The 22,170-nt window shown below is 53.4% G+C and overlaps 6 protein-coding genes across 6 annotated transcripts; 3 read left to right on the top strand and 3 right to left on the bottom strand.

Annotated features, from left to right (window-relative positions):
- Window positions 1-2,572: 2,572 nt before the first annotated feature.
- Window positions 2,573-3,598, top strand: PG986_002960 (alpha-galactosidase; the record flags this gene model as incomplete). The annotated part of the gene is made up of 1 exon (XM_066839182.1): window positions 2,573-3,598. The coding sequence occupies one exon, from the start codon at window positions 2,573-2,575 to the stop codon at window positions 3,596-3,598; it is 1,026 nt and encodes a 341-aa protein (XP_066704246.1).
- A 404-nt stretch (window positions 3,599-4,002) lies between these two features.
- Window positions 4,003-4,917, bottom strand: PG986_002959 (uncharacterized protein; the record flags this gene model as incomplete). Its single annotated transcript, XM_066839181.1, has 2 exons — window positions 4,003-4,185; window positions 4,315-4,917. 2 exons carry the CDS (start codon window positions 4,915-4,917, stop codon window positions 4,003-4,005), a joined length of 786 nt encoding a protein of 261 aa, XP_066704245.1.
- Window positions 4,918-9,924: 5,007 nt separating this feature from the next.
- On the bottom strand, window positions 9,925-10,942 carry PG986_002958 (uncharacterized protein; the record flags this gene model as incomplete). Its single annotated transcript, XM_066839180.1, has 2 exons — window positions 9,925-10,643; window positions 10,762-10,942. 2 exons carry the CDS (start codon window positions 10,940-10,942, stop codon window positions 9,925-9,927), a joined length of 900 nt encoding a protein of 299 aa, XP_066704244.1.
- A 1,247-nt stretch (window positions 10,943-12,189) lies between these two features.
- On the top strand, window positions 12,190-13,045 carry PG986_002957 (gmp synthase; the record flags this gene model as incomplete). Its single annotated transcript, XM_066839179.1, has 2 exons — window positions 12,190-12,579; window positions 12,650-13,045. 2 exons carry the CDS (start codon window positions 12,190-12,192, stop codon window positions 13,043-13,045), a joined length of 786 nt encoding a protein of 261 aa, XP_066704243.1.
- Window positions 13,046-14,308: 1,263 nt separating this feature from the next.
- PG986_002956 (Ni2+-Co2+ transporter transition metal uptake transporter) lies at window positions 14,309-15,687 on the bottom strand (the record flags this gene model as incomplete). Its single annotated transcript, XM_066839178.1, has 2 exons — window positions 14,309-14,859; window positions 14,931-15,687. The coding sequence occupies 2 exons, from the start codon at window positions 15,685-15,687 to the stop codon at window positions 14,309-14,311; spliced, it is 1,308 nt and encodes a 435-aa protein (XP_066704242.1).
- A 2,536-nt stretch (window positions 15,688-18,223) lies between these two features.
- Window positions 18,224-19,907, top strand: PG986_002955 (uncharacterized protein; the record flags this gene model as incomplete). The annotated part of the gene is made up of 7 exons (XM_066839177.1): window positions 18,224-18,396; window positions 18,464-18,626; window positions 18,694-18,780; window positions 18,849-19,009; window positions 19,209-19,484; window positions 19,589-19,670; window positions 19,716-19,907. The coding sequence occupies 7 exons, from the start codon at window positions 18,224-18,226 to the stop codon at window positions 19,905-19,907; spliced, it is 1,134 nt and encodes a 377-aa protein (XP_066704241.1).
- Window positions 19,908-22,170: the final 2,263 nt, after the last annotated feature.

Genomic DNA, 22,170 nt, shown 5'->3' with positions numbered 1-22,170 from the left:
ACCCAAGCCCGGCCGGCAGTGCAAGCGAGTGGAAGCGACGTAGTGCAAGTGGTTCGTTGGCTGAGTTGAGGCCGGGTGCCACCATGGATCAATCGGTTTGGATAGTCCTCCTTGGTCACAAATCCTCGGGATGCTCTTTTTCTCTCTCTCGGTACCTGGAATGCAGCAGCAACAAAATCACTAGAGCAAACCAAACCAGCGTCCAAATATCCATACCAAGTAGAACGGACATCCATGATCGGGCATCCATCTATGTACCATGACTCATTGAATGGCAAACTTCTTTCTCTTTGTCACAGGGGCTGCTGGATTTGATCACGTCCTCTTCCGTCTGCAGCCGTACACGCCGGCCAAAGCAAACGCCAGAGTCGCATCGCTCGGTAATAAGGTTGCGGCGAGGTGGGACGCGACGGTGATTCTCCTGTCATGCCCGTTGCAACTAGGACATTGGGCAGAGAGCCATCCAGGGGGCCACGATGCCATACCGTAAGACGAACATATGGGGCGATGAAAAGTAGCAGAAGGATCCAGTACCTGTTAGACAACATGGAAAGTTGCGCGATGGCGCACCATATCCGTTGGCACTGTTGTGACGCCATCACCAAGATTCGTGCAAGATTCACGCCTGTTCCTGCATGCCAGACTATTGTAGCGCAGGTGTTCATGCATTCATTTGTGCGACTAGTTGAAGCATCCCTATCGAATAGCTTGAATCGTATTGGCCGGCTTACTATGACTTGGCCAATACTAAACCCATTCTAACACAGAATAGCCTCATTGAGACGACAGAGATAAATCTGTAATCTGGAAGAGTTTACGATGCTTGGAGTTTTCTCAAAGCTTCCACGCTGCCGATCGTGGTGGTTCTTCCTCGTGGAACATCTAGAATCTGGCGCTGGCAGATCGCAGAATGTATGGTAGAACAAGCCAAGCAACCGCTAGACCAAGTGCAGTAACCCAGTAACCGGTGACGTGGTGAGCGACGGATGGATCGACACAGGCACGCACGCACCCTACATGCACAGAGAGGGCGCTTGCTTGATGGATCTTGATGTCAGAGGGCGCTTATTACACAGGTCCTACGACGTCAAAGGGTTTGCATATGGAGAAACGATCAAGAAACGCCGGCCCGTCGAGGAAAGATGTTCGCTTTTTTCTTGGAAATAAAAGGACGGGCTCAAAAGCGAAGGATAGGCGTACAGCAGAAGAACGGCGCGCTGGAAGCAAGCGATATGGGAGGAGGAGGATCTGAAACGTCAAGGCCGAATGTGCGTTCCAGATCCTGCAGGTAATCCAGCGTTACCTGAGGTAACAATTACTGGCTGCATTGCCAGCCAACCAACCAACTAATCCCAACTCGAGTTTGCAATTTCTCGGCTGGCCGGCTGATGGTGGGTTTCTTTTTCGTGACTATCCTTAGATATCTGTTCATGCGCTCTATCCGAAGACAAGACCAGATGGCTTCGAGCTTCTTTTGGCTGAGAGAAGCAGATATTTGCGGCGGACACTCCGTAATGAGGTAATTCAAATCAAATGGTGGCTCACCAAGGCGCAGGTAGAAACCCACGAGGTCTGGTATTGCATGAAGGCGGCGGGGTGGTGGGAGGAGGATGACCGTACGTCGATCCTCCACGTGCCATGGATGGTGCTTTTCCCACTGCTACCTACTGGCCACATCCAACATCCTTCATTGTTTCCTGCGCATCGTCGCATCGTCGCATCGTCGCATCGTCGCATCGTCGCATCGTCGCATCGTCGCATCGTCGCATCGTCGCATCGTCGCATCGTCGCATCGTCGCATCGTCGCATCGTCGCATCGTCGCATCCGCAAAGCCTAGGATGGTTTACTTACATAGTAGGTATGAACCAATTAGCAGCTAGGATGTTAGTTTTCTTCCATGTGCCCACTTCCACACGGCTTGCTATCTGCTCTGCTGTGCTGTGTCGTGCTGTGTGTTCGTTCGTTTCTCGTTCTGGTGCGATCTCGAACAAGGAGTTGGGCGACGACGCATGATGATTAGTCCAAAACGACTATGATTTGGCGTATGTTTGAAACTTTCTAAGGGGCTGTTGCCAAGGGTTTGTGTGATCGTCAACCTTAGTTCTCCTCTGGTCTGGGATGGCAACGGTGGAGCACGCGGTACGATCTGTTAGTGGCCGGAGGTTTCCCCGTCCAAAGCAATTCCAAAATCATCCATGATGGGGCCATAAGTCATTCCAGCCCAATCCATGTGTGCAGCGGCAATTTTTATGGCTCTTCTTCGCTCTAAATAGGAAACAAACTGGAAGCTCTGGCGGTTAAGCGAGCGGGCGGACGCCTGCTCGATAGCGCAGCCGACGAGCAGCTGGCAGGACGCTGGCGGGACGCTGGCGGGACGCTATCCCAGCCGCCACCCCAGATCGCATAATCTTAGTGGATGGCGTAACGGCGTCGATCATGATGATAGTACTGTTCACGCCACGAAGCCTCATGATAGTATCCATCTCCTTAGCAGTCGCAAATAAGGATCGCTGAATACCTTCGAGAATCTACTATCCATGAGTCGGTAATTGTTGCCAAGAGAAAAACAAAATGGTCGAGGACATGCTCGGGATCAGAGCACCGCCAAATCTCCCCGGTCTCGTCAAGGCCGCCTTCGAGAAGGCGCGAGTCGCGGGCGACCTGACATACTATCCAACCCAAGTCGCCATCCTGAGGCCGGGCAACTCCGGCATCGCCTTCCAGCTCCGCTTCTCCCCGGCCTTGGCCTCCAAGCCCAAGCCTTCTCCACCTTCAGGAGGGTACAAGGGGGAGAAGAAGAAGCCCTTCAACCCCTTTGAGAACCCCTTGCCTTCCATGACCATAGCCCCGCTACCACCAAACCATGTCCTGGTCCTGAACAAGTTCGCCATTGTTCCCGAGCACTTCATCCTCGCGACGCGTACGGTAAAACCGCAGACGCACGTGCTCGAGCCCGATGACATCGCCGCCGCCTACGCGTGCATCCGCGCGTACCATGAGGATGAGGCCAAAGCCCAGGATCTCTTCGCCTTCTTCAACTCGGGCCCGCACTCGGGCGCCAGCCAGCCGCACCGGCACATCCAGCTCCTGCCCGTGGCCCAGATGCGCGCGGGACTCGAGTCTGCTGAGAATGGTGCCGACTGGGAGGTCATGGCCGACGCGCTGAGCAGCCGCAGCGATGCCGATGTGCCGTTTGCGGTCCTAACGGACCGCATCGCGTCGGGGGCCACAGCCGAGCAGTTGCATGCTGCCTACGTGCGCCTATATAAAGATGCGGTACGGCTACTGCACCCGGAGGAAAACGAAAACGTCGCTGGCGAGGGGGAGGCACGGATCAGCTACAACTTGGCCATGACGAGGACGACCATGGCGCTCTGTCCGCGCATCGTCGAGGGCGCGACGATCCGGAGCAAGTCCGGGGAGGAGGTGGTGGGACCGGTGGCTCTGAATGGCACCGTGCTGGCGGGCACAGCTCTCGTCAAGAACGAAGCGGAATGGGACGCATTGAGGGAGGATCCGGACAAGTTACTCGGGGTCTTAAGCAAGATCGGCGTGTCTTCTTCTACAAAGGGGCTCGCAACTGGTAGCAATCTCTAAACAACACGCAGCCATTCGCAAGAACTTACGGTCGATGGAACTGGAAACCAGGAGCACAGGCAATGTAGTGATGGAACTCGATCTCCGATCGCAAGGTTCCAAGTATTTCATATTGCTACACAGGCAGGGAGGTGCTATTTCGTACCACCCCCAATGCGAACTGGCTCTTGAAACAGTATGCTCAGGCCAGTTCGGGCAAGTAAATACGTCCTCAACATCCAGCAAATATTACATCTCGGCATAATCCGGCCATTCGCACATAACCGACCAACCATGGACAATACGCGCTCACTCTCTGTTGTACATTGTTGCCCCAGACATCGACTGCCCTTCATCAACCCGTCCTCCCCAATACATACAAACGAACTCTCATCATCACGTTAAGACCAGATAGGCAACTTCAACTAAAGATCCGCCTCACCGCGAGCCACGAGCTCATCCCACTTCTTGCGACAAGTTGCGTTACCAAAGTGGTATGAGCCGCCATTGTTGGTGATGAAATCTGCGACCTGTTTCCACGGGATCCTGGCCTTCGTGGGGCTGTCGCCCTTGGCCAGCTCATGGACAGCTTTCTTCAGCAGGAGAACCTAGTTTTGCACAAAGAGTCAGCGCGGTCGATCACAATGAGCAATGAGCAATGACAGTTGAAAACACAGCGCAGAGTGCCAAAGAGCACGAAACGGAGTATAGACATTGATGGATTGGAATCGACTTACATCGTTATCCAAGAACTCGGGCTTGCGGACTCGGGCATTCTTGTCCTTGGTCAGGGTTCGGTAACGACCACGAAGAGTCGACTCGGCCTCGGTAAAGTTACCCTTGCGCCGAATCTCCCGGTAGGTCATTCCCGCACGCTTGCTCTGAACCAGGAATTCGTCCTTCTTGGCGCGCTCGGCATTGGCCCTGATCATTTCACTGTCTGATTCTTCTGCTTCGGGGTGCTTCTCCTTGGGCTGCTTACTGCGATGTGCCAATCCCGTCTTCAGGGATGTTTTCACTGTTGGACTGGCCAAGCTGCCCGGCGCATTGCTGGAAGCGGATGATGAAGGGGAGGACGGGGATACTGTGCTGCGTGAGAAAGGGGTAGGCGACCGCGAAGGCGAGGGTCTTAGCTTCACTGGCATGGGGAGCTCCTTTCGGCCTTTGGCTTTGGCAGTCAGCCGCAATGACATAGAGGGCAGGATGTTGCGAGACTCGGGCTCTGCTTTGAACGGGCAGTTCTGTACAGGAAGTGACTCGGTTGAAGAGTTGAAAGCCGTTGTAGGGATTGGGGATGGGGATGGGTGCTTTCGCAGGTCTTTGGGGGACACATAACCCATCTGGGGATTTGCAATGGTAGCATCGTATACAGACTGGCAGCTAGGATAGTCAAAGGGTGACGGGATGCTCTTGGCATGGGTTTGCATTGGTGGAGTGCTGACAATGTATGATGCAGTCGACATAAGCTCAACGTTCATCGAACCAAAGACGTCAGAACCAACTGTGCCATGTGACGAGGAGAAACTGCTGTTATGAGTGGCTGTCGGGCTGACATGTGAGCTTGACATGGCATTGCTGCTGGATGGGAGGCCGTCGCAATAGCTAATGCCGTTGTTGAGGCCCATGAAATTGTATGCAGGGTCAGCCATCTGGAATGGATGGTGTCGAAGGTCAGCTTCGCTGTTGAATGAATTGGAATACATGGTGCTAGCCCCGGCAGTGTTCATGGTAGTTGGGTTCCATGAGAAATCGTTCCCCTCCACCTCTAACGATCCTTTGTCTAGATGTTGGGTATGAATCGGGTCTCTGCCGACTGACGCAGCTGAGACATGACCAGGTTGAGATTGTAGTCTGCCACTCATGGGAGTTGCGGCATTTGGCGGCGCCGTTGCGAATGAATCGAATTCGATACCCTGATAATAATCGCTGTAGCTATCCTCGGTCTGGTGCTTAGTTAGCGGCGCGAACCTCAAGTGGTATCGTTCTGGTTCACATCATGATTAACATATGGCCAGGTAGTACTTACAAAATAATTATCGTCGTCTGTCGACTGAGCAGCTGGTGATGAAAAGCTTCGTCTGCCATACTGGGTGAAATCCATGGTGTTGAACTCTCGACCGGCTTGACGAGATATCTTGTGCTTTTGCAGCTGTTGGTACCGCTGGCGTTGCCGTTGTCGACGTAGTTGGGCGAGTGCAGCACCCCCAGGCACGGAAGTCGTATTGGGTAAGGTGGTTGAGTTGGGCAATGCCTTCTTTACGCAACTGAGACCCCAGGTTAATGGCATCCGTTGAAGGTCTAAGGTTTGCGTCCCAGACAAGCTGGGGTTGTGACGTGTTGATAAACATATTGCCAAAGGAGGGGGCTCCTCGTCTATGTGTCTTGGGCCAAAGCAACACCGACTGTGACCCAGCCCTCCAGATGCCTCTCCTTGCCACTTTCTGCCCGAACCTACACCCCTCTCGGCCCTACGTCGCCTCTCTTGCTGCCCGGCTTGTTCCTATAACGATAGGGGCAGCTGGGATCTAGATCTACGCTAGGCGTTCACCGCCGATCTCTCGACTTGGGCAGTCTCGGCTAGGCTGAGCCAGTGAGTATCGTTGCCGATGACTTGCAGTCCCCGCTATGGGAGGTTGATTGGGACGGGACACGGGGGGGAGACGAAGGGAATTGGGTAGGATTGCAGTCTGGCTGGCGGTCAGGACCCAGTGTTCGCCGGCAACGATGCAAGATCTCGTGCGGGTTCCCGTGGAAGAGGTTCACCGCGAACTGCTTCTCCACAATAGGTAGAAACAGGTCTGTCAATAGCCTCAACCCAGAGCTGCTGGCTAGTATGGGCAGGTTGAAGTGATAGGATGGGTTCGCCTCTGATGTCTTCGATGTCTGCAGGTGGACGTGCAGACCGCTGCCCTAGTACGACCTATGGCAGCGTCTTGAGTGTTTGAGAGGTCTGCAACGTGTTGCAAGATGATGCGAAGAGTGGTGAAGTGGAAAGGTGTTTCTTGTACTGCTGCACGTACGTCTAGCAAGAATTATGCCCCGACTGGATCACGACAATGAGGGGATGGAGATATATAGACGACATGAGGAAGAGAACAAGATATTGACATAGAGGAAGAGTGCTCGAGGCGGGCCGTACTGTAGTCTTACCCGCGCGCCAGACCATAACAAATATCATTATGATCTACTACTTACACTTCCAGGATTCCAGACTCCATTGTCTTTCCGAATCTGGCCTCGAGCATGGCAAGGAGGAAGGATATCAACCGCCCGTCGCCTACACACACGCGCGCGCGGAGGGAGAGTATCGATGTAGGTCAGTACGTACCTCTTGTTTTGATCCACCAATGTGAGGTACCTGAAGTACATGCCTACATCATCTGCCCATGTTCAACACATCTTGAAGGTGGGAGTGGGGATCAATCGACGTTTCTTGTCTTTGCTTGTCTTTGCATGTCTGGCGGAATCGTGAGTGGAGGTCGGCGGGAGGCGGGCAGGAGTGACTAGCGAGATCGCTCTTGCTCGATTCGATGGTAGAATTACCCAATCGGTCAGCGCGTACTTCTTTCCAGCCCTTCCCTCCCGTGACTCGCCCTGGCCCAATGTTGGTTCAAACAGCCGCGGGCATCAATAACCACCCGCATCTACATACCTACCTACATGCTTGTACCGCTAATCAAACTCTTCTTACCCTCCCTGGTCCTGATATGGGGAAACGCTTCGAGCCGCTGTCATCGCCAGTGCCGCGGTCGCTCACTGTGACGACCTCCGCATATAGCGAGAAAATGAGATGTGAGGTTATGCGGCTCTGCCCCTCCTCGTCAACGGAGCCAGCATCTGCTGCCTGTCAGACGGCTAGACGTTGCAGTGCAGCAAACTGCATTAGAACCTGAACTATAAGCAAGGGCTTCCTTTGAAAACCCCCAGCTATCGTGGAGCCTGTTTCACGTTTGATGGCCGTATCGCGCAGTTGGCAGTTACGATCATTGCAGCAATGACCGGCCTCTTGGAAACGTCGAGACATTTAACGGCTATCTGCATCGGTCCATCTTTGGGAGCTGCTGCCATACCCATTTCGGGCCTAAACTTGCGCGCCTTTTCCGCAACGCTGGCGAACACTTGGTGGATGGCGTCAGGCAGTTCAGCTCTTCGGGGTCTGCTCAGTTGACAAGCCTCTGCCTTTCTAGCCGAGCCGCTTACTATAATCCAGGCAAGTAAACCAGCTCGTACGCATACACAACGGTGCATGCCAACAGTCTGTAGCTGCAGATGCAGCTGCAGGCGTGGGAAACCGTTGCTGGCCTATCGACGGTACCATGTTGTACCTCCACCATGTCTATCTTACTAGTATCGCTCAGAACAGGAATCGGGCTCCTCCACGATCATATCTCGATTAGATCTTGCTCTGGAAGTTGTCCCCCCCTTTTCTTTGCCTACATTACAGAAGTAAAAGGCTCACTGCTAACTTGACGAGATGAAAGGTGAGTGCCTGATCTGTGACAGCAGCAGCGTACAGCCTACTCGGCAAATCATTTCAGTTGAAAACCAAGCCTGAATATCACGGTATACTCGATACCCGCGGTGACATGTCATCTGGCCGTTATGTCACCCCCGGACTTCCTCCACGTCAAGGTTCGAGTAGCTCCATCCCTTGTGAATGGACCAAAACGAGGAGCCAAGTACCTGCACCAGTTCTCCAACGCATGGCCACATCTGTCGACATGCAGAAGACATGTATCGTGGTGGGGGTTGTACCTGCTATTGGCGTCAATGACAACCAGGAACCCGTGTTCGGAAGCGATACCCGCCAGCTACCATGTTATGTATCCTTGGAAACCCCTGTCCCTGTCATCCAAACAGTGCCCACTGGCTACTTCAGACAGCTAACCGTGTCGGCTGGACATTCCGAGATGATTGATCACGATCAACAGCTGCCGAGAACGGCGTCCTCAATCTCGGCACTTACGGATAGCGTTGGTAGAGGGAAAGAGTCATTGTCAACAGCGTCTTTGCTGTTACCTATCAAGTATCGCAGCTGCTACTCAAGAGACACAGTAGACGCATCGCTTGTCGGTCTACTTTTCTTTCGAAACGTAAAGAAAGACAGCCAGTGGCGGCAGAGATCTGCGGCCCACTGTCGACGTCAGCTTCCCGCAAAGTACATGTAACGCAACAGCATCTGGCGGACTGGTCGGCGTGGGGTTCTACATGAACCGTTGGCTGACCGTGAAGAACCGTACAACACATACGTATCGCCCTTCGATACATATCGTTGTGGATGCATCCTTCACTCCGTTTGAGACATCATCAAAGCATTGCCCGTCCCAGAACAAATTGCAGACAACTTTGCAAGGTGCCCGAACAAATTACACGCACTCCCGTTGAGAATACAACACCCGTGCTGATCCATGATCTGACGACATATGGTACCCTGGTCCGGGCAATGCCTACCTGAGGAGTAACTTTCTTTGGCTGGATTGAGCCATGTGCAGCAGCTCTGGATCTTGGTAGTCTGGTGGATTCCCCCTCAAGCTCTACCTGGTCTCCTCCCTTTTGCTCCGGCAGGCCCCAGATCCCATCGAGGGCCAATCTAGTTGAAGGTATGCCCCTGTTCAATAGCACTTAGTGCAAGGACAGTTACATTTCATCCTAAACCGGCCCACCCAACCGACAATCGCGCATGAAGCTGATGTGTGGTGTCGACCTCTGGCAGTGAGCTGGGGGTCGCTGGCTTTGTCAACCTGCAGCTCGAAGTCAAATGAACTTTGCTGCAACGCTGTAAGAAAGGAGACAGCGAGCAAAAGAAAACACACACATCAGACCACAACACAATAGTATAGCACCGCCCTGTATACAAGAGAATACAGCACCCACCAATGAAGTAGGTACTTGTAGAGGACTTGATTGTTTGTTGGCATCTGTTTATCTCCACCTTCCTTCGGTGGGTGCCGGGGTAAAACCACATGTTGATTGTCTTTGAAGCAGAGGCAGGCTAGCGAACGTCACATATCAAGTCTGTCAAAACTGCCATCACACCCCTCCATGACATCAAGCCCACCTTGTCAGCTCCTGATCTTGGCGAAGGCTAGATACGGTCCAATGATAGTAGGCGGCTCTCCTAAGGGCCCGGATAATGTATGATATATGCAACAAGCGTTGTGGCCAGATGCATCGGCGACGTGGCAACATAAGTTCATTTCGATGCATGCGAATAGAAAAACGTGACTCCCAAGAACTGAATTTTCATCATGTATATCATACAGGTGGTATACAATCGATCCTCGTAATATCTGATATCTGACAAGACGGGCACGAAAACAAGGGCAAGCCCACCCCCTGGCGGCCTCTCAAGGCATGCAAGTCAGCATGCTCTTGAGCTTGTCCCGCACTACGGTCTGCTTCTCCACCGGTGCCGTCGTCTTATCGGTCGCATCGCCGATGCTAACTGCAATGCGACACCCGCCCGACAGGGCGACATCCGTCTCGGTTGGCAGTCGCGTGCTGCCGCAGTGATCCACATCCTTCTGCGAAAACCAGCCCGGGTTGAGGCGCGTCAGGACCCAAACGAACTTGGCCGGGTCGGTGCAGTCGCCCTCGACCTTGGGCATGTTGACGTTCAGCCAGACATCCTCGGGCAGGTAGGGGGCGCCCGACGCGACGACGGCGTCGGTCAGCTTGGCGGCGAGGGCCGCGTACACGGCCGACCGCTGGGGCACCGGGTCGGTGTCCCAGCGCAGGGTGCCCGAGGAGGCGCCCGAGAAGGCGAGGGCGGGCACCTTGGCCTCGTGCGCCGCGTGCACGGCGATGCCCACGGTGCCGCTGAAGGGCACCTGCACCCAGAGGTTGGTGCCCACGTTGGGGCCCGAGACGACCAGCTCCGGCGCCGCGCCGTTCCACTGCTGCGGGCCAAACGTCGACAGCCCGTACTTGAGCGCCGTCACGGGGAACGAGTTCACCCAGTTCAGCCGCGGGTCGCTCGCGTTGGTGCCGACGGGTCCGCTGTTGGCGGCGCAGCTGTCGTACATGCAAGGTTCCTTGCGCGGATCGGGCTCTTCATCGCGCGAGCCTAGAGGGTTGGGATATGTCAGTAGATAATCCATGTTTATGACTATGTTTGTCTTCCCCTTATTGAGACGCTTATACGAAAAAAAAGGAGGTAGTTGGATCATGACATGAGAACTTACCGGCTCCCGACTTATTTTCGGCAGGCGAGGAAAGTACGACATCGTGGCCGGCGCCCTTGAGCGACTCGTGTAACGAGCGGATGTAGAGCTCGGCCCAGCCGTCGTCGTTGGACTGCAGGATCCGGATGCCTTGCACGTTGGCCGCGAGCGCCGATAGCGCGGTGAAAATTTGAGCGCGCATGTTGAAAAAGAGTGAAGCTACTGCTGTCTGCCGGCTCAAAATCGATAAGACCGAGGCGGAACGAGCAAGATTTGAAAGAGCGAAAGGAAGTGCTGCTGCTGCTGCTGCTATTCAACAACGGCGACTCGCTAAAAGTGCATAGTTGGCGACTGGCGCAAGTATTTATCTCAGTGGCTTTGGGTAGCCGCAAGCCCAAATACCAAGACTTCTGCGGACTTGATGGCCACTTTGAGAAGTGATCCCCTTCGAATGGTACCGTAAGGTTACGTTGTTGCATCAAAAGCTAGGCTGAGTTGGACCCATGCCATCCATGGTTGATGGGTTTCAACATCTTTGACATCGCCACTTATCCAGGGCCTTGGGCTGAAGCAGGGCGTGTGAATGGACAGCGGTGCCTGGTCGAGTCAGTTGAGCATCTATGAGACATGGGCCGATCAGGGGTGCAAAGGTGCCTTTGGTGCCCTTATGCGACCGTACCATTCCACAGCTAACCGAAGTGCTATTTCGAGCGCATGAGGCCGCCCAATAGCTTCGGTTGCTCCTGTCTTCCTGTCTTGGCTGCCCGATTACTGCCCCGATCAACGACTTGGATAGGTGTTGTTTTATCTTTCTGTTCGTGCTATTCATTTCTCCACAGCTTACAGACGTCTCCTATTGCTTGTCGTACCCCTACGGTCTACCCTCTACCGGTTAATTTGAGAGTCCCGGCCGGATCGTGGGGCGAAAAGACAGTTGAGCTAAGCCCGCTCTGCCCACCAGGCCGCCAGGCACAGCGGCACAGCAGCGGGCACAGCGGGCAATACCGCTGCATGCAATCAATACCGTGACTTGCTGCAACCCACTGAGATTATACCCCGCAATTTGGTGATTCGAATCTAACCTCCGAAGATTGCTCAGTGACCGCATAAATATGGCATGGGACTGATCCACATGGCCCGAGCGCTCAATGAAAGGCGAGCCGCTTGCAGCCTCAACAGCGAGCATTGATCGTTTGGCCCGTCGGTTATATATCTCACAGGAGCAGCCGAGCCGCGACTCTTCCTGACTGTCTGTTGCTAGATTGCAAAAGAGCTTCAACACATCTCTGATCAGAAAGCCTGCGAGGATATCTTCAACAGATATCTTCGGCGAGGCTAAACCATAACAGACTGCATAACCTACTTGCTGCATTTTCCTGCTGTGCCCTTTGTTTTGTTGAGCTCTGATGCGTCGCAGGCCGTTCTAGTCGGTTTTTTCGTGTCGCCATTATGCTGTATCCGTCCTCGTTTCCAGAGGACCCCGATCCGCCTCCTCCCCGCATAGCCGTCTGCCTCAACTCGTACAACTCGAGGTTCCTGCCGGCAATCCAAGCCTCGTACGTGCGCGTTCTCGGCCGGGTTGCGCCGGGCGCGCAGCTCGCCTTCTTCGAGTCGGCCAACAAGGGCGAGTTCCCGGATCCGATCGATTTCGACCTGGTCGTCCTGGCCGGCGCCAACGTCGACCCCCGGGCCTCGTGGGACTTCATCCTGAAGATCCACAACTTTATTCGCACCGTTGTAGCGCAGTACCCGGACAAGAAGGTCGTGGGCATTTGCTGGGGCCACCAGACGATAGGTCGTGTGTTCGGTGCTGACATTGTAAATATGGATGTCCCAGAGGTAACTTCTAGCCACCAATTAAACGCCCAATGCCATTTATTGCATTCTCTAATATGCGATCTTTTCACAGATGGGCGTCACCTCCATAAACTTGACGGAGGAGGGCCGGAAGTTTTTCCCGCATGCCGCGGCGACTGGCGTCGTGCGTCTTCAACAGCACCACCGACGTGAAGTCGCCGCCGCACCGGCGAGATTCACCCCGCTGGCCCAGGGGAGCCAGATCTTCCTTAATGATAACAACACCATCCTCACTTTCCAGGGACATCCGGAGAAAGACGCCCAGACGGCCCGGCTGAGGCTGCACGATACCCAGAGGTGGTTCGGGTTCAATGCCGTGGACGAGAAGGCCTGGGCCAAGCTCGAGGCCCAGATTGAGACGGAGCACGATGGCGATGAGATCTGGAAACGCATCATGCACTGGATTAGGGAGCCGTCAAGGGGTTTATACGCACCACAGCCGAGTTGACAACCAAAGTTGTAGTATATATTACCACACTGTGCATCCGGAAGGCAATGCGCTGTACGCGCGCAAAAGACAAAACCCGGGCATCCAATAGGCTGTCCAAACTACAAGACTCCTGTAAAACATTAGATGAAATAATCACCCACGATCATCAGTACGCGTGGATATGATAAACCACAAGCCACAACTAGAGCATAGTGACGGTTATCACGTTTGGATGTTCTGTAAAGGATGGGTCGTCGCCGAGGCCGCGAATATGTGCTGCCTCTGCCCTCAAATAGAAAAGAGATTTACAGAAACCACGGCATAACGATGATACAGAGGTTTGGCACAAGATAGATAATTGCAAACGTCTAGGGATAAACCGAGCAAAAATGCAAAAGGAAAGGTCCGAACGTGGATCGAACACGTGACCTTAGGATAATCAGTGTACAAACTGCAATCCCACGCTATACCACTTAGCTACCGAACCCTTTGATTGATGGAAGAATGGCGCTTTATTCATAAATATATCCACCACTGACTTCCGGAAAATCATATAACATCTCAGAAGTGTATCGCCAGATGCTGACAAAATTGTCGTCTTCAGGCGACATCATGACAGAGTTATCTCTGACGCTGACGCTCTATTTTTCTGATCGCTTTGAGCTGCATCGCATAGACCTCACGGCAACTCTATGTGTCCTGGTTGCATCCAACTCAAGACGGCCGGCCGCTCTCCACTGTCTGTATAAAATCCCCAACTCTTGAAGGCAGGCAATCTCTAATTACACATCACTACTTCAAAAATTATATTACCACTGTTAAGCACCGTATCAGTGGCACCTGGTTGACACACGCGATTCAACTGCCTACAAATGAGTGTCCCCAGTTCGAACCCAAGCTCGCCCTTCCCGCCGGATGATGAGAGTCGCGCTCAGCCTCAGACCCCTTTCCCCGAGGAGGCTCCACCGAACAGCGGCACTCCGATTGAGGTTTGGATGATTTGATGTTTGATTGCTTCAAGGGGGAGAGGCGTGATGCAAGACGGTTCGCAAGGGATACATGTAACCATGTATCAAGGAATGTGGGCATCGTTGGCACGGGCAGTTGAAGATGTAATGAGGTTTATCACAATGCTATAATGCCATCCTCAAGAGGCTATTGCTAAGTGTCACTGTCCGCAACCTTTCTATTAATACTTGATCCGCTTCTTCTCATGACTTCCCCCGTACCGCATCGGTTACCATGGCTGAAGCTCAAGAGCGCCCCACCATCGTACCCTTCTTAGTGCAGCACGCTCGGACTGCCTGGCCTTTCGGAGACTCTCGCAGCCAGACCCTTTTTCGAGTCCCCTGAAGGTGGCGGAGCCGTCTCGACCGGCGAGCCAAGAGGCTCCAACAGCTCGGAAGTGATCACACCCTCTTCATCACCGTGGACATGGTCCCTGAACCCAACACCATCATCATCCTCCGGGTCCGACACGACCCGCTGAGCACGCGCGCCGCGGCGGCGGTCCATCCTCCGGCGCCAAGGCTTGTACAGTGCCACGGACCCCAAGCCCACGACGAGGAAGAGGCCGCAGATGCTGCCGCCGATGATCTCGAAGTTGTCGCTGATGGCGCTCAGCCCGTCCCAGAACTCGCCCTCGGGCTCCGCCACGTTCTGGACCAGGGACAGCACCTGCACGATGCCGATGAAGGCCGACACCACGACGGTGATGCCCGTCAGGACGATGGAGTAGTACAGGATCGCCACCGTGTCTCTGGCGAAGGCTTTGGACGTGTAGAGGGCCATCATCAGGGCGCCGTCGGTGGTGTCGAGGAGGCACATGCCCGCTGCAGTCTGTTAGGAGTCGTTGTTTCGAAAAAGCTTGGGGTGGAAATGTCATTGGACTATGTATGCTTACCGGTGAACAATAGCGGAAAGATGAGGATAACCCAGAGACTGACTCCCTGAGCCCCATGGATGCTTGCGATTCCCAGAATGGCAATCTCCGAGCTGGTGTCGAAACCGAGACCAAACAGCACCCCCAGCGGGTACATCTTCCAGGGTCGGTCGACAATCCGGAAGAGCTTCCGAAACACATTGGCCATGAACCCAGCGCCCTCGAGCTGCAGGTTCATGGCCGCATGGTCTTCGTCTTCGTCGCCCTCCTCCGGGTGGTGCGGGTCGGGCTCCCACAGCACCTGGCGCAGCCGCGACACCAGGCGATACAGCACCCAGCCGTTGCCAAGGCACAGCAGGATTAGAAACGCGGCGCTGACAGACGTGCCCACGATGCCGCCGACGTACTGGAAATTGTCAAACCGATCTCGCAATGCGCCCGAGGTCGCGGCCACGACGATGCACGTGATGATCACAATGGTCGAGTGGCCCAGACTGAAGAAGGTGCCGACGGTGACGGGCCGCTGGCCCGAAGCGATCAGCCGCCGCGTCATCAGGTCGATGGCCGAGATGTGGTCGGCGTCCAGGGCGTGCCGTAATCCCAGGGTGTATGACAGCACCGCGGGCGAGATCATGGCCGGGTAGAACTTCAGGACCACTGCCACGCCGACCCAGACTAGCACGTTGGCGACCACCAGCAGCGAGATGACCCGCGTGACGGGCGGCGGGAGGCCCTTGAGGCCGTCCATCCTCCTCGGCAGCAGACGCCAGCAGGGCATCTTTAATCGTCGTATGTTATCGCTAGTTGTTGGTCAGTAGGAAAGAGGCAAGGGCTTCTCCTGCAAATGCACCTGGCGCGACCCGACTAGCCGAACGCAAGGAGATCTCTTGGGCAGCAAGATCTGTAGGTAAGTATCTAATCCAGAGTCAAAGTTGGGAACAACCTTCTTCAGCTACGCCTTAGCCTACACCATTCGCCGAAATGAGGTATTGGAACTGCCCCGGCGAAAAACTTGACCTCCAGGGCTGCATTGCCCTCTTCTTCCCTTTTGGCATGGGAATCCCCGAGCATGCACCCAGCTCGTCCGCGCGCATACGGCATACCCCTCCTTGATGCTATCTGACATCTGGACTAACCCCACGTCATGAGCAGCGAACTAAACCACCTTGAGGAACCCCACCACAAAAATGGGCGATAAGCTTAAGCCGAATGGCCATGGCTATCACATGAAATCATGACCAATAATGATGGCCCATTGCGCTTCGGATGCAGAGTTATGAAAAATGATTTGGTAAGGTAGCGAATTGGCCTAGAGACATGTTTCGTCGTGCTTCTTGCCCAACTGCATCAGATGTAGGTTAGTGAGTTATCCAACACGCCACCACTGGCAGACCCATCCTTGTCCCATCACCACGTTTATATGCATTCGTACAACAGATCTCAATTATAGATACCGAAGTATAAGATGGTTGAGGTGGCAGGCATTCGCCTTGAGGGGATCAGCTCAAATATTTCCAGCTACTATTAACTGCCTGTATGCCCGTTGGGCGTAGGGCACGGCACCAAGGGCCTGTCCTGTTGGAACTTAGTTCTGTCTAATGATTTTGACTATCCGTGCAACTAATAACCTATCACTGAATTCTCGGATCAATGGGAGTTGCGTCACTTGAGCGAATATTAGCGACAATTGAAACAGCGGACGGCAATACTTATTATATGATTATTACTTCATATATTGTGACTGCCTCAAACAAAACCAAGCTCGTGCAAAGAAGGCACTCGGTATCTGGAGATGATGCTCCGATATGCCCCTGAACAAACGGTTCCCGGGGGCAGTCAAGCCCGTATGCTGCATTGCAAACTTGCAATCCTTTTTTTAATGAAGCCTTAATCACCAATAGCAATCCTAAAGACAAGTCTATAAAACGTTTCATGTCTGCAAATCCAGGCATACAGGGGCGTTGCTAAACGGAATAGTTTCAAAGAATATATCCTTTATTCTTTACCACTTAAGGAGTATAACTCTGCCTTATACTGGATAGTTAGCTTCTCATGAATTGCCTTTCCTGTCAATAATTATTTCGAACAACATGTCCCTGTCTATAATACTTTCTACACGAAAGAATATGCCACTATATCTAATACACCATGGAAGTTTGTCTATACAGACATCGCTCTAGAGCATTGTACCCAATATATGCAGGGCTTTCGACCAAGTACTTAGACATGCTATAAAGATCTCTCTCAGGGTACAAAGTGGATGTAATACCAGTATGACTTTTGCTCCTTCCACCATGCTGGCCTGGGAACGATCCTTTTACACGAGGTCATCAGTTCTGTAAATCCCAGGCGGACAGGTGTAAGCGCCGGGTGTAAGGGGCTTGCTCCTTGAACCGAAGAACTGCCATATCCAAGATCATGATATTACCTTTGCCAGTTCTCTAAACCTAGAGCTTGGCAAATCAAAAACGGCAGACCAAGGAACCAAACTTGCTTCTATAACAAAACCGATATTAACTGATACCTTGCATGCGCCCCATTTCACCGAATCAGCAGCTGAAGTTTGGCCTGGCATAACCAAACTTGGCCTGTATGTATTTGAGAGAAACACCCAGAATATCGCGCGCGCTCCTTCCGAAGACCAGTCTGGCCCTAGACACACGGGGCGACATTCAGTCGTCATATGTGGAAGGTGGCCGCCAGTCTCCTGTTTGGGCAGCTGATTCGACGATCATAGTTGCCGCAAAACCCGAACGAACGCAGTAAGGCTAGCGTCGTCTTGCATAGTACAGAGCTGATATTGCCCTACCAGTCATAAGGCCTGCGTTGTTCGACTTCACATCTTGCAGTCTGCGGGGAGGAGCAGGAGCAAGGGCCGGATAAATAGCAGAATCTTGCACGACATGTGGGTTTCGACGCCGCTGCATCTGACTCCGGAGCCCTGGAAACCTAAGCTCTACCCCATATTCCAATATCGAGATCCATAGTTCTGTTGGATGGTGCATCCTGCATCCAGTCGGGGTGATGGGGTATATTAAGCCAAGACTTTGTATATTACGACAGCAGTGCAACCGTAACTGCGCGCCAAGCTTTTTCGACATGTCGACATACCGCCGGCAAAATACAAATCTGTGTCCCCTAAGACAAATGCAGCGTTTTGCTATGATGATCGATGTATGCTCCATGTTATATCAGAGGACCAAGTACGGCCAAGTTTGTCATATATTAGGATGAGCAAGCAATGGTTTTGGTTGAGCTACGGCAATAAGAAACAAGCCCTTGACAAGCAAGCAAGACAAGGTTTCGTAACCGCAATGGCGCGTCTCATATCCTTAGCACTTCTCTCCATACAGCTTCTGCTTTTGTCTGGCTTTGCTACTGGCGATGCCGTCCACGACCTGTGGGCCAAGGGTCTGTCTGCCCTGGACGCACAGCTGGACAAGTCAACGACATGTACGAGAGCCAGCTTACAAGTCCGGAAAGACTGGTATGTACGACCGTGGAAGGCGGACGGGAACAGGAGAACCTGAGAGGACTAACATGGTGTCCAACAGGGGCGATCTCACTGATGGAGAGAAGAAGGCCTACATCACGGCCGTGCAGTGCCTTACATCGGCACCGTCCAAGCTGAATCCGGCCAACTATCCCGGCGCGAAAACTCGATTCGACGACTTCGTGGCTGTCCATATCAACCAGACTATGAGCATCCATGGCACCGTTAGTTCACACAAAACCATTACCAAAGATTCCACACGAGAAACTCGCTGACTGGCTTTTAACTAAGGGCAATTTCCTGTCCTGGCATCGCTACTTCACGTGGGCCTATGAGCAAGCCCTCCGCAACGAATGTGGTTACAACGGGACACAGCCGGTATGAAACCATCCCTCGTAACAGCTACCATCCTTGTAGAATATAGACTAATTAGAGTCACGTAATAGTACTGGAACTGGGCTCGCTGGACCACTGATATCGAAACTTCACCATTGTTCGACGGTAGTGACCTCAGCATGAGCGGCAACGGCGAGAAGATAGCCCACCAGGGCCTCGGCGTACCAACCGGCAACGGAGGTGGGTGCGTACAAAGGGGGCCATTCAAGAAGTAAGCACACTCAAACGATACACATGAGGACGAATCACAGAAGCGACAGCTAACCGTTGGTACTCTCTACTAGCATGACTGTGAACCTTGGGTATGTGACGTGCCCCTTTTCTATGACCCAGACCTAGTGGTCCGCTTCCGTTACATAAGTACTTATGTCAAGCACCATGATGACTAACACCCGTCTTCTGGACCACAGCCCCATGAGTCCGGCCATCAGCCCAGCCCCGAAAGCCAACCCACGCCGGGACGGGTTCGGGCACAACCCGCGGTGCCTGCGTCGCGACATCAGCAACCAGCTGAGCTCAAAGTACCTGACGGCGCAGAGCATCGTCAATCTCATCACGCAGAGCCCCGGTGTGGCTCGGTTCCAGAACACCATGCAAGCTCTCAACAACGTGCACACCTCGGGCCACTTCACCATCGCCGGCGATCCCGCGGGCGACTTCTATACTTCACCCGGCGACCCAGCCTTGTAAGTGGCTCTTCGCTCCCGTGCTGCTAGCTTTGGGGCTGGGGTATCCAAGTAACTTCTCTCTTTTCCCGGTTGGGCTAATACCTATGGGGTCGAAACAATAGCTATCTCCATCACGCTATGATTGATCGGACTTGGGCCATCTGGCAGATGCAGGATTTGCCCAATCGCATGCAAGTCATCGCCGTAAGTAGAAAGGCATCTTTTGAATAGGGCCCGCAACCTACTTAGGCGCGCACATGGAATATACCGGACAAGACTGACAAGAGAGAACTCACAGGGGGGACATCGATGATAGGATGGGGAAATCGGCTCCAGAAATTGGAGGATCCCGTGGACTTGGACGTTGTTGCAGATAAAGTGTACAAGATCAGCGATCTGGTCAGTATCGTGGATGGGCCATTCTGCTACTACTACGCTTGAGCAACGCGGGATGGGGGATCCGCTGGCAAGGGGGTGGGTTACCCGGACATGCAAGTGACCAAGTGTGGGTTTCAGAGGTCATTGCAACACTTAGGAATGAATGAGGAATGTCTAGGTCTGGACGCAATACTCAATATGTTACACGTCGTTTGCTGTTGCTGCCCAGAAACAGATGGGTTGGGTGCTCAAAACTCTTGCTGTCGTGATATTCGTTTCCGAATGCGGCCAAGTGTGCAGTATGTGCGTGGGCTTGAACATTGCGGCCGAAAGATTGATACCTTCTGAGCCAATGGATAGCGCGTCGAACCCTCGGCCTTGCGGTTGTTTGATTACTGCAAGTGGTTGCTGGGTTCAATGATTGCTTTCTCTTTATTATTATTCTTCTTCTTTTTTGGCAAATGGTATCCCGGCTTCGAGCCGAGAAGATCAAATGAATGCCTGGACCCTGCTCCCTGCATGTACTTGCTGTTTTTGTTTCAATGGTTTGAAGCACATGAGGCTGTCAGGAGAACGGCCCCGCTGTTCGTCGGCGAGTCCCCGGGTCACACATGGCAACGTCGGAATTCGCTGGTATTCAGTGGTTCGCTACAGGGAAGATTGGACGAGGTGGTCATGCGATTTCCGAATCATCAAATCATGGAGAAGGAAAAGGAGGGCGAGTTCTGCGTTCTGGGCGAGACTAGCGAGACACGAACAACAGAACAGTCCGTCGCTCCGCCGAAGCCTTGTTCCCTAACTATTCCAGGGTGCAGTAGTTCGCCTTTTTAGGTGGAGAAGAAGGCGGATAGCGGTTGGCTTGCTAGGTTAGAGGGTGTCCAGACTCCAGTACGATCGACCAAGGGTCCATCCACACCGATTGTTGATAGCTCAGAAGCAGATAGGGGGTTAGCAGCAGCAAACCTGGGTCCCATCCCATGCAGCCTCATCGACAGAACTGTCACTCCCATCGGGATGAAGGGCGGTTGTCCGGATAAGGAGGGAAGGGTGTGCTGTAAGCAGCCTGCTCTCAACGGGGTCTTCTTTGGCGTTTCGGCAACACACGAATGAACCAGTCGATGCTTGAACACGAGACACCAGTCATCAGTTGATAAATGCATGCGTAGCCACTTGGCAACCCCAGGTAAGATGCTGGAAGCGGTAACACGACGTCGGCAAGCCGTATACAGCATAACGGGGACTCTCAACTGCTTGCAGAGCTACAATCCAATTGCAGGAAAAGCGGTTGCGCGAACCATTAATTTCGCCAGCGATTTCGGAGCAGGTAGCTTCGCAGTGACTGATAACCAGATGCGCTAATGCAATGTCTGACCCTGACGGGGAGTACGAGTTGGAGGGTAAGCTCGAGTCGTTGCACGCCCGCCACGACAAAGTTCACTGCATCCTCTTCTGCAGATGCCTTCCGCCTTCCTCTCCTTTTCATAGGGATCTCCGGCGTCCACGCGGCCCATACCGACTGCACCACCCTACTCCGAGAAAGAAACGGTTTCATTCCTGGACAAATCAGTTCCAGCTCAAAGACAATTCGGGAGGCTGCTAATTCTATATCCGGCTGGCTTCTCTTATCGCTCCACGTTTCCTGGTGCTGCGTTGGAGTTTCAGCGGGCTGGCTTGCAGCGTCCCAATCAAAACCATTGGCCCGCAAAAAAGACCCTGAAGTCTCATGCCGGGAAGTGTGCGCCCCGTTACTCTATTTCCTCGACCACTGCCATTGTGCTACTGGAGGAGGGACATCCATCTTGGGCCAGATGCATGAAGAGATGCATGATATCCCGTGATCACTTTCGGACGTCGCGTCAGGTCAATGTACTCACACATTCGCTATCAGCCATCCCTCGGCCAGGCAGCACCACCCGATCAATTGGCAACTGGAGATTGAGATGCGCTTCGCGATTGGATATTTGCTAGAAGCCGGCCTGGCCTGAGTCGCGGTGGACCCGACATGACTTCTAGAGATGGTGGCGTACGGAGTCAAGTAACTGCCTGCTGCCTGTCGGGCTTGGGTGCCACCACCAATCAGCCCCATTCCGACTCGAGCTAGTCGAGCTGAACGGCACGCACCACCCATTCCACTACAAGGGTCTATCTCCTCTCCAGTCAGCAAGGCTGACTTGCAAGAAGTCTTGTTGTCCGTTGTCGTCGTTTGCGCATTCGGGTGCCCGCAATGCGATTCGGCCAGACTCTGGGACTGAAACCAATGGAACCTTATCCTGCCCCAACCCGAGGGTTTTTCGGCATTGCAACCGCGTAACCTACGACTAAACGG

This window comes from Apiospora aurea, assembly GCF_038362705.1.
Source record: "Apiospora aurea strain CBS 24483 chromosome Unknown utg000002l_segment0_segment0, whole genome shotgun sequence".
Taxonomy (NCBI): domain Eukaryota; kingdom Fungi; phylum Ascomycota; class Sordariomycetes; order Amphisphaeriales; family Apiosporaceae; genus Apiospora; species Apiospora aurea.
Note: the sequence above shows the minus strand (reverse complement) of the source record. Positions and strands in the feature narration are given on the sequence as shown.